We start from the raw sequence: 11,913 nt of genomic DNA, 5'->3' as shown, positions 1-11,913 counted from the left end.
AAACTTCCCTGCTTTATAAAGAGGTAATGATTCACAGAACAGTAGACTTTAAGTACCAAACAATTGGTCAATAGAGGAAGCTCTTCTCCTCTCTATAATGCGTACCTTCGCTTTTGAATGACAGGTCTTAGATATCTTAAATCATCAAGGTGTCTTGACTTAAAATAAGTAAAGTAGGTGTATCTAGCTAAAAGAAATATCTAACTAGCTTCCATTAAAGTTTCGTGATAATCTCATTGTAGAGTTACTATGAATGAACGAAAAAAGTAACTTTGGCAATACAAAAATGAAGCAAATCAAACTGAGTCTTTTTAAGGCACAAAATTTAGAAAATAGTCAGAGATTTAACAGAAGTACAGATTGATTACGTCATAATTCTAGTAATCTGCACCAGATCCAACTGATTTTGTACATTAAAGTTTCTGGTGTTTTTTCACGTCAAAACTCCCAAAATCAAAATTAAATTTTGTAAGGTCTTCTTTTTGCCACTCTGCTCAACTTTGAGACACGAATTAGCGAGAAGAAGCTTCAGGATAAGCAGACTACATCTGCCAATAAAAGCTCTGAATTAAAAGAAGGTGAAAACAAAGGCAACAAAGAAGGGTATTCAGAAAAGAATACTGACGTAGACACTACTGATCCTCTTCAAGAAATAATCTAAAATGATCCGACTTTTGTACAAAATAACATAAATTTCTCTTCTGAGTTAGATTTGCTTCCCAGCAAAAGTTCACTAAAATTCCCATATGTAAAAAATGAAATTCCTAATCTAGGTAAGCCAATTTTAATTGATTTCATGAATTATTAGTCATTCCCATTCTTCAGCAAAGAGTTCACCTAAGTACATTCTCTTTCCAAATTGCAGTGTCACAAATACTCTTTGCTCAGTTCGATAATGCACTTTAAAAGTCATTGGCTCCGAGCTTTCCAGAATCTCACCTCGCCCACAACCACAGCCTCCTCTTGTTGGTTCATTAGGCCCATAGAAGCGAGGCCTTTTGCGTGGATTACAGTATGGACCACGTGTATATGGTAACATGTTTGAGGGCATGACTGGTCCGTTAACTGGAAAGTGAACCCTGCTCATGTGTTCATGAATGTTATGATCGTGAATGCTATGGTCGTGGAGTAGGTGATTGGAACGATTTTCATCCTTACTATTGCCACAAAAATGCTTCCCTGTTTCTCCTGGAAGCACATGACAATCAGAGTGAACATCTACAGTGGTCTCAGTTACCATTTGCCCGGGTAAAGATCCATCTGAAGTCGAGCAGACAGGTATATCCGAATGCAGGTTGGTTGGCTGACTAGTCTCCAAATCAGGTGGCCGAGTTTGATGAGCATTTGGCTCCTGAATTATAAAAAAAATAATTGGAAATTTCTCGCAGCAAAGGACTTTTTGACAACAAATTAATTGGCAAATGACAGGTGGTTCAATTCACGTGTAGTTAAAAGAAAGAAAAATCAAACAAAATGTTTCAACAAAGTGTTAAAAAACACGAAAACGTTAAGAGGTTGGAAAGTATACACAGACATTTTTAGTCTGTCACCATGAACATTAAAAACACATAGGATATTGACATTGATAAATTGAAATTTACTTCCAAGTGCAGGGCAGTCACGTGAAAGGAAATATAGCTTATTGATTGGCTCTCTGATTTGACCAATCAACAACTACTAACCATTCATCGTGATAAACAAACAGACAGACAAATAATTAATCGAAATAAAATTGGTTTAATAAAATTGACTTTATGGTGAATTAAAATGAAAATTCGTTGACATCATTTTCAACCCAGCAATAGGAAATAGCTTAACTATGACTTAACATAAAAGAAAACAGATTTCTAAGTTAAGTATAGACAGCCATCTCTAAGTTTTTACTGGGGCATCAAGAATTAGAAAATTTAGAATATGAGGTGCTTGGACAGAGAGGAAATAATAATATTATGACATAGATTAAAAGCTTGGCAGTTTTAGTAAAAATACGTTGCAGTTTTATTGTGATGTTCCTAGATCTTTAGTCAAGGTTGGTAAACATTAAAAAATGAGAAAACTAGATAATGTAAGGCAGCAATTTAATTGTGCTAAACGGATCGAAACAGTAGGCTTCAGGGTAGCTGGAAGAATAAAGCACTTTATGTAGTAGGCTGCGTCAATGGCAGCACAGATGTTGTAGACTGCGTCAATGGCGGCACAATGACTTACCTCTACGGTATCTGATTTATCCGAATCTTTGCTAGTTACCAGATCTCTATTACCAGATCTTGATGACGTCGAGGAACTCTGGGTATCATTTGATCGCCTACCAGGTGGAGTCACTTGGCTTGGTACCGACGGACTTTGAGCGCCGTTTACCGGCTTGCCACAATCGCAGTTCGGAGGGCATTCGTTATTATTTGTCTCTGGTCGGATTCGACTGTTTGCAATATGCTCCGTTGGCACGTGATTTACTTTTGGACTGCGATGCAACATATCAGAGCAACGCATTTCAACGCGATGGGGAAATCCGGTGTGCGGTGGACCATGCTGTAGATTCAATTGGGCTTGTGGGTGAGGAAATGTTGGTCTTGGTCCGAAGGGACCACTGATCAATTGTTCGTTAGGCCATTGGGGCGAATGATGCTGACTATTTGAAAGATCACGTGATGGTAAGCATGGTCGATTGTCAGGAAAAGACGATGGACTTGCTTGCGTTGCTCTGAAGGAGCTATTTGAAAGATCGTCGCATTCTTCTATCTTCCAAGCCTGTTCATCGATGCCTTTTTGGAAGCATTCGTACGCATAGAGAAATCGAAGGTACCTTTAGAGAGAATGGGATGATCAGCATTGCATAACAAAGCATTATAATCAGGGATGCTGGAACGACCGAGGGCCAAAGAGACAGGCTTGAGTAATTTCGAAGGGCATTTGAAAAATGATTCCCAGCTTTTAAGAATTACTTCGTAACTGCCGTTTTATTTCGATCTTCTGTTGGTATCTTGAACATTAGCTAACTTTGGGCATAAGGAATTATTTTACAAGTTTTGAGAAATATCATCATGAATTGAGCACGATTTTCATATGAATCACTCTGATTACACTCTGTTTTTTATAAGAACCAGTAAATTCAAGTTCAGGCAGACTGTTCTTAATTTTTTCGAAAATTTGGGGCTTGATTGTTTTAAATTTGTTTTTAAATTAATAGGGTGTATGCAGTGCGATTGCTAGCTTTTTTGCTCTAGGGGGGTGTTCAGCCTCATTTGCCAACAAAGTGAATGAGACAACCTTCATTTGCCGACAAGCTTGAATATTCACCGAAAAAGCACTCACACATGGCTAAGAACCCTCGTTTATTACAAAAGGCCGGATTAAAGGGCAGCTTAATAAAAAGGGCACTCTGGCCCCCCTTGTCCCTCATATCAAAAGGCAAAGGTGCGGTTGGCCCCCACGCCCCCTTTCTCCGGCGTCTCTGATTATAATGATTAATTATAATAATATCACAAAATTATACTGTAGAGATTACTGTTATATATTCTATTTTACAAGCTATCAACATTCATCATAAAAGTAAACTGCCTTGAAAAAGTGAATTCTTAATAAGGTTTATTAAGAAGAGGAACTGTTTTTCATTTAATTACGAAAAGTTAAAAATATCAGTCCTTCAATCTATTCCAGAGTTTTATCTTTTTAAATCTTTCTAAATCTACCATTCTACAAAAGTTGCGCATATTTTCTTTAGGCCTAGTTCACACAATATTATTTGGCTTCAAAAGCGTAATATTTTCATGTTCTGTTGATTATGCAGCATCAATAACAATAGATGGTCAAATCATAATCATAACTATCCATTTAGGATAAAAAATGAAGTCTTATTTATAGATTATATCTTTGTAATTTTTAACAACAATAAAAGCAGTAGTTAAGCTTTAAGCGATAAAGAAAATTTGGTTCTTGAACTTTATTGTGAAAAAGATGAGCAGAAAAACGTACTGTGTTCTTAATGTGAACGCTGCACTAGTAATACTGGCTGGGAGGTTCAGTTCCCTTGTCACTTTGCTCCAATGCCTATTTCTAACAACCTGAAAAGAAAATAATATTATATAAAGATCTATTTCGTTATTGGTGAATAGATTTAGAAAACTGCTTAAGAAACTTTCTTCATTCTTGTTGTTGAGTAGTAACTAGTTAAAGTAGTTACATAATTATACTTTTCCCTTGGAACAAAAAATACACTGACGAATAAAACAGGGTTGATTTGACGACCTTGATTTTTTTTTAAAAATTGAAAAAACTCTAATAATCTTTTGAGGAATCCCAGCATCCGTCTTGTAGCATAACTGTCTACTGTAATTGTAGCAGAGCTTGAAACTTGAGACAAACGATTGATGACCAAATTTATGTGCTAGCGTTTGCAGGGGCGGATCCAGAACAAAGTAGGTGGTAGTGACAGTTGGTAGTAGGGGCACTAAACATTTTGACGAGAGTCCTAACAGAAGGCTCGCTCTCTATTCACATTCTTTAGAAAATTTTCACAATAATTGTGCCAAAACGTTTCCAAAAAGGGGCCCAGACTTGCTTCAGCTCGGTGAGGGAGGGGCAACTGCCCCTTGTTGTCCCCCTTAAATCCGGCACTGAGCGTTTGCCTCTTCAGAGGGTCAAGAATTATCACATGGTGTCACTACTGGCAGAAAATGCGAAGGACACGAGAATATGATGTTTTTAACTTTTTGTGCAAGATGTTGTATCAGCAGCCATTAGAGCCTGCAAATTTTCAAGTAAATTGCTATCAATGAGGTATAGGGCCTTTCAAAGTCTATGAAAAACTCTCTTTTTTTCTATGCATTGTACTTGGAAATGCCTCTTGATGCAAATGTCCGGAATTCATTTGAAATTGAAAGGCATTCTCGAAAAGCTCAAAGATTTATCAATGAGGACAAAATCATCACAGAGATTTTCTTACTTTTCATGACAAAGCAAATTGGGATAGAAACCGGGGTATGAGATCTGTGAACCCTCAACTTGAAGCCAGAGCAGCACACAATAGTAAATTACTTGCTTGGGTGGACCGCCGGCCCGCGACACACCGAGCCAGTGGACCGCCGCCCCGCGGCACGCCGAGCCAGTGGACCGCCCCCCGCAACACACCGAGCCAGTGACCCGCAAGCCCTCCCCAACCCGAGCTGCAAATTAGCAAAGAACGAACTAACGCCATCCCAAACACACAAAACCCCCCTCGCACAAAACCCCAACACACACGACCTGCCCCCCGCTGAGGCGTGCCCCCAACAGAGGCGTGGCTGCCGCCCAAAAGAGGCTCCCACCAAAAAGAGGCTGTGGCGTGCTCCCCCGCAGAGGCTGAGAGAACCACGCCCTCTGCCATCACAAAATTTTCCCTCAAAAAAATGTGCAAAAAACACTCGCGCTCCTACGCGATTTTTACTCGCACGACTGTCACTGGCGCTAGAGGGCGGGGAGCAGAAAACGGGGAGGAGGAGGCTCCCCGCCCTCTAGCGCCAGTGACAGTCGTGCGAGTAAAAATCGCGTAGGAGCGCGAGTGTTTTTTGCACATTTTTTTGAGGGAAAATTTTGTGATGGCAGAGGGCGTGGTTCTCTCAGCCTCTGCGGGGGAGCACGCCACAGCCTCTTTTTGGTGGGAGCCTCTTTTGGGCGGCAGCCACGCCTCTGTTGGGGGCACGCCTCAGCGGGGGGCAGGTCGTGTGTGTTGGGGTTTTGTGCGAGGGGGGTTTTGTGTGTTTGGGATGGCGTTAGTTCGTTCTTTGCTAATTTGCAGCTCGGGTTGGGGAGGGCTTGCGGGTCACTGGCTCGGTGTGTTGCGGGGGGCGGTCCACTGGCTCGGCGTGCCGCGGGGCGGCGGTCCACTGGCTCGGTGTGTCGCGGGCCGGCGGTCCACCCAAGCAAGACCCCGCTTTGGCGGGGTCGCTAAGAAAGGCTAGTTTATTTCTATTTTATAATAATAAATAACAATGACATTAAATAAACTCTTTTAGGAGGATTATAATATATTTCCATAAAGTGATGGAAGTTGTGACATATTTTATGTGATAAATTGTAATTAAGAATTAGAACTCTTTTGCTGGAAGGGTCTGGGCAGTATTGTTTGTTGTTTCTGGTTAGTTTAAAAAATCGTATCAAAAAAAGGTCTTTGACCCTTTTGATTCAAAAGTATGAGTAAGGTCTAATGCAGTCATTGCTTTAAATATAAAAAAATTGGAGTTTCATGTGGACCGTATGCACCGCGCAGGTGTTATTTGATGCATCTAAGCCTTAGCCTAAGAAATCTACTCGATAATGGATATATGAAATCCATCTAAATTCCTATGCTTCGTCAGCGTAGCCAAATTATTTGGTTTAATGTGGGAGCCTTGTTACTGTACTGACTATAAATGTAGGTGAATCCTCCAAGCCTCAATGAATAAATTAATTTGTCAAATAACTGTAATGGAGACGTTGTTTATCAGCAAATATGATTGACATGTCTCTTGTGAGCCAAGTGCCCAGATATCTGGACCTGATGTCATGCACTGCAAGGGCCTGAGTAGCATTGTTCCCTCATGTATAATTAGCAATAATAGATATAATGGCTGTGTATGTGCCAAGTGCCCAGATATCTGGACCTGATGTCATGCACTGCAAGGGCCTGAGTAGCATTGTTCCCTCATGTATAATTAGCAATAATAGATATAATGGCTGTGTATGTGCCAAGTGCCCAGATATCTGGAGCTAATTTAACGAAGTGCGAGTCGATGTGAAGGATTGCTTTGTCGTTTGCCAAGTGCCCATAAATTTTGAGAGACTTTTTAGAGAGGGTGGTTTATTACTGAGAATACCACGGTTTGTCCTTTTTTAAATGTAGGGAATATCCGCAATATTTCTTTGTTTTATGCTGAATTAAAAAATAATTCTTTATCTTTATAAAAGCTTTTTTAATTTTAATTGGATCAGTGATTATCAGGGTTCTTTATTGTTGGTAATTTTGCGAATCCCTTATTGTTTAATAAAACTTTAAGATATATGCTTTAGTAACTTCGAATTTAATAATATAGGAGGCAGAATTTCGATTAGTCAGGTCCCCATTATGCTTCTTTGGAAGGGCCCTTTGAAGTAGTTTTGGAAATTGGTGGCTAGTTTAGAAAATGTCACTCAATGGCAATTCCCTATTCGAGAAGACAAAATTTTATATTTCCGCCTCATAAGTTTTAACCGCGCCTTAATTGGATTAACAGTAGTAATTTTTCGTAAGGGCGCTAATTTCATGTTTCGGGGTCCTCGTTTGGCATCAGGTGAACAATATCGGAGGGCATTTTAAAAAAAGGGTTGGTTTTGAAACCTCTCACCACGCAACTTTTGGTAAATGACGATTTGATGATTAAAGGATAAAATTTCTATAACCCCTTCCTATTTGTTCAAAGGTAAATAAATTCGCATGATTGGGGTTTATTTTCGTTGAAAAAGTTCAATTGGAATGGAATTTCGAATTCAAGTGGCACTTTTTTGATGGTATATCCTTTCTAACGTAAAATGCTCTTAAAACTGCCAATAAGTGTAGATTATAAGCCAGTGGGGCCGAAGTGATTTGCCCCGCTGTTCTATAGCTTGCCTTCACATTGCAGTCGATAGTGGACGATTCAACTCGAGAGTGTTGTCCGCATGCTAAATGATCCTCTTTAATGTTGGAGCCACGTTACTGTACGGATTATTGGTACGTGAGTTAAGCAAAACTAATTAATCAACTTGGCAAAAAAGCAATTTCGAAGCCATTCCAAACTGGTCTATGATAATTGCACTGCATACGGGGCAGTCATAGGAGGGCCACCAAGCTTATGGCCCCTTTGGCTTGAATTAAGGGCCTTTCTATGAGTGGATATCGCCCTTCTTCTCAAAAGCGACCGTGAATAGAAGGAATAGCCCTTACGTATCAAAGTAAACATAATCATCATCCAATGTCACGGAGAAATTTTTTTAAAGATAAGCTTTCAGTTTGTTTTCGAAATGACTAAAGGCAATTTTTGCTTCATGAAAATGAAGTCTAGTCATTTTTTATGCCTAAAACAACGCCGGGGCAAGCTATGACGCAGCAAGTTTAGCCTAAAACAACGCCGGGGCAAGCTATGACGCAGCAAGTTTAGCAAATCAGAAAAGTTGTCTTTCCACAGTGGTTCTTTCAAGAAAGAACGGTTAATGGGTACCTAAGTATCGCTAACGACCCGCACTGACAATCAGGTTGACGCTTAATGATCGCGCCTCATTTGTATAGTTTGATCAAGAAGGGAAAGGTCCTGCATCCTTCGCAATCAAACAAAATGAAATTGTAAAGATAAGCTTCCAATTTGTTTTCGAAACGACTAAGAAAGTTTTTTCCATCATAAAAATGCTGTCAACCGACTTATACTGCGTAAAACAACGGCGGGGCAAGCTATGACGCAGCAAGTTTAGCAAATCGAAAAAGATGGTTTTTCACCGCGGAGCTTTGCAGAAGGAAAGGTTAATGATCGCTAACGATCCGCACTGACAATCAGCTTGCCACTTAATGATCTCGCATCAATGCTATAGTTTGATTAGGAAGGGAAACATCCTGAATCGTCCGCAACCAAAACAAACTTTCTTGTAAAGTTTCATTTTTGAAAATTTCGGCATTTTTACGTCCGTGTTAACTTCAATCGTATGTTTGGAATGCTCAGTGAAGTGCATGTGGATAGGAAATTCTTGTTGATTTTATTGAGCGGTCAATTCTTTGTTGCAATGATGGGGGATGGCGGGATGGCGGGGCCCGTACCCCCACTCGTACAGGAATTGGTTAGCTTAATTTTTCGTTTTCTGTGTGATTTTCATTTAAATCCAACGCTCCTTTGAAAAAAATCGGGAAGAAGTTTTTCGAGGGTTTGACATTTATTTTTTCGATTTCGCCAAGTAAACAAAGATGGCAAAACGAAGGGACACGTGATGTAAAAAGTAGTGATACAGCTAAATTCGAACATGATAAGCATGAGCGTCTAGTTTAAACAATGAGATCGCATTCTTAGTACTTATAACGATCAAACTTTCGACCAATCACGGTCGAGCCAGAGCCCCAACACAAAGGATTCGTACAGTGGTGTACTGTACATTACAGTACAGGGCAAAATCATGACAATCATAACTTTTGCTCGTACGGTCTCGAGTTTTTGGGAGAAAGGTGTCGCATTCGAACGGTTTTGATTCCCAAAACTTCGAATCGAAACTTCCATCCAGAAGGGAGAAGCGAGCCGTGACGCAGCACCGTTTTCGTGCCAAAAAAATCGACGGTGATTAGCAGAGCCTTGGCAGAGCAACTCTGCGGAGATAATTGCCCTCCGCACAAAGAGGTGGCGGTTAACGACCTCGCTGACAAAGCCTAACACGCTTAACGACCCGATGTAACCTTTTCTCTGGAGAGGCAATCAGGTCCGCAAGCAAGGCAACTTCCGCCGAAAAAAAGTTTGTTTTGAGGATTTTCGACCAGGAAAACCAAGACAGAGGGAGAAAAGAAGCAAAATCCCAGACTCCCATCGACGGACGGGGTCGAGTGGAGAAAAGAGCGGGACGTTGGCGGGGCGCCTTTAAACCGATCTCACACGAACAGGGGCGAAGTAGCTGCGACCGTGATCACCGTTGCTTGCCCCTTATTTGCATAGTAGCATTTTAGTACATTGAGATCTTTTTCTCAATAACGCCACCCATGCTCCATCACTACGTCATGGTAGAAGTGCCTCTAGGTATTTGGCACTGCCTGTTCCAAGCCGTGCCATACAGATCTATGTGAGGCATAGGAATGTCCTAAAAAGATCAGAATAGAGACGGGATGGTGCAGTGAAATCCTTGACTGCCAAGAGAATGAGAAAATAACGATTTGTGGTAGGAAGATTGGTGTTTAATGATCAATTCAAGCTATCAGCTTTAAGGAAGGCAAATACCACACACATCTGTTTGGCTTGGTTGTGCCAACAAATTTTTTCCTTTATTACGATCTTGCTTAATCAACCTCCAGTTGCAAGACTCGACCAGGCCATTTCGCGGCGCATTCATCGAAGCATCTGCAATGAGTTACTACGCTAAGCATAAATAGATTCGCCCTGTTCTATATACCAAGCCCCTGTATCTATGTAGTTATCTGATATAGTTTATTACTATGTTATGTTTTGTTATATTATATTATATTATATTATATTATATTATATTATATTATATTATATTATATTATATTATATTATATTATATTATATTATATTATATTATATTATATTATATTATATTATATTATATTATATTATATTATATTATATTATATTATATTATATTATATCATATTATATTGCTATGTCATTTATTATTATATTGTATTGTATCATATGATATTTTATTATAAATTATTATAGTATATTAAACAAATTATAGTATATTGTACTTAATTAAACCATATTTAGCATATCACTGATGTTTTCCCAAGTTTTTAGTCAAGTAGTTTTAGGAAGACTTTTAAAAAGTTACGGGGCTTACCTTCAACACTTTGGCACATTAACCAGTTTAGTTTGGCAATATTACAGATGCTGCGTTGGCTTGTTTTTGTAGGAAATTGCCTGTATCCTATGAAATGGCTAAGGTTTTAATAGACTTGAAATTTAACATAATAAAAAAATGAAATTATTGATTTCTCTTGTATTTGAAATTTTAGCTTGAAATTTACTGCGTCCTTCAGTTGAATGTCAGGAGACACAATGAAAGATCACATGATCTAACAGAGGAAAGCAGTTGATTTCATGAACTTTGGGATTTCTTAGAAAACGATGTCCCAAGGCGAAATAGCAACGGCATCGCTTTTTAAGAAATCCCAAAGTTCATCTTCTCCTAGACTAAACATTTGAATTCTGAAATCAACTGCTTTCCTCTGTTAGATCATGTGATCTCTCCCAGCATTCATAGCACGTACATACGCGACAGCTGGCTCTATTTAATAAAAAAATTACGCGAGACAGTAAACGTTTGTCTTTGAAATTCAAAACCCACGTTACATGAAACACTGCTTTAGTAAAATCTGAAATATTTTGACCACGACAGTTGGCTGACATCGTGGCCCTTAATGTTGCAATCACAATTAATTTTCGACCATATCAGCCTAATTCAGCAATATGATTTTCCTCTATTAGTTTCTGTTTCAAAGTTTATTCCAATGAAAAAAGCTTTTATTTCTGCTTTTGTTTTTACAAAATTAAGTCTAATGGGCAAAGGAGTCATGGAAACAAAGGAGCGTATGGGAGACTGTATCCATTCATCGCTACCCTTTTTGAGTAGGTGGAGGGTCATGACCTCTGTGGGTCTTTGACCTGAGAAACTGCGACAGCAGAGATGACGCCGTTAAATTTCTTTTGTGCAGACGATTATTCATTCGCGACTGTCCTTTTGGTCTAACTGAGTCTATTAAAAAGCAAAGTTTGTGCAAGACCAACAGCTGCATCCAATGTTACTAATTCACGAAGGCTTCCCACAAATGTAACAAGTAGCTTGAACGTTGAATACTTTAAAACGTGCACAATTTGCATTTAATTCTTTGAATGCATTTGATCGACAATAAATTACAATAAAATTCCCAACTGGCACAACTGTGAACATATTACAAAGCCTATCAAACAGAGATTCTACGGACCTAAATATCTTATTTTCAACTATATGGGAATGATTGACATTATATTTTGGAGTTTAATTTGGGGTTTAGTATTATTGCTCTTGCAAAGGCCTAAAGATCAAACCATTTTACTGACTTATACTCGGCCTTAAATAAAATGCAAAAGTATGGCCTTATTATTAAACTGGTTTATAATTTTCATTTCGTAGTCTTAAGGGGGTGGGGGGGGGGCCACATGAACAGCTACACGTTTTTTTATAAGAACACTTCCCTCC

The 11,913-nt window shown here is 39.2% G+C and overlaps 1 protein-coding gene across 2 annotated transcripts in view; it reads right to left on the bottom strand.

The window, feature by feature from the left end:
• Positions 1-438: 438 nt before the first annotated feature.
• LOC135687695 (uncharacterized) overlaps positions 439-11,913 on the bottom strand; it is a 40,730-nt gene continuing 29,255 nt past the window's right edge. For both annotated transcript variants that reach the window (XM_065204330.2, XM_065204331.2), the window contains exons 4-6: positions 3,973-4,061; positions 2,209-2,803; positions 439-1,351 (exon numbers count right to left, since the gene is read on the bottom strand). In XM_065204330.2, coding sequence (XP_065060402.1) covers positions 809-1,351; positions 2,209-2,803; positions 3,973-4,061 — 1,227 coding nt within the window. In that variant the 3' untranslated portion in view covers positions 439-808. The remainder of the gene's footprint in view (positions 1,352-2,208; positions 2,804-3,972; positions 4,062-11,913) is intronic.

This window comes from Rhopilema esculentum, chromosome 20 (genome assembly GCF_057945365.1).
Source record: "Rhopilema esculentum isolate cy_ngs chromosome 20, ASM5794536v1, whole genome shotgun sequence".
Lineage (NCBI taxonomy): Eukaryota > Metazoa > Cnidaria > Scyphozoa > Rhizostomeae > Rhizostomatidae > Rhopilema > Rhopilema esculentum.
Note: the sequence above shows the minus strand (reverse complement) of the source record. Positions and strands in the feature narration are given on the sequence as shown.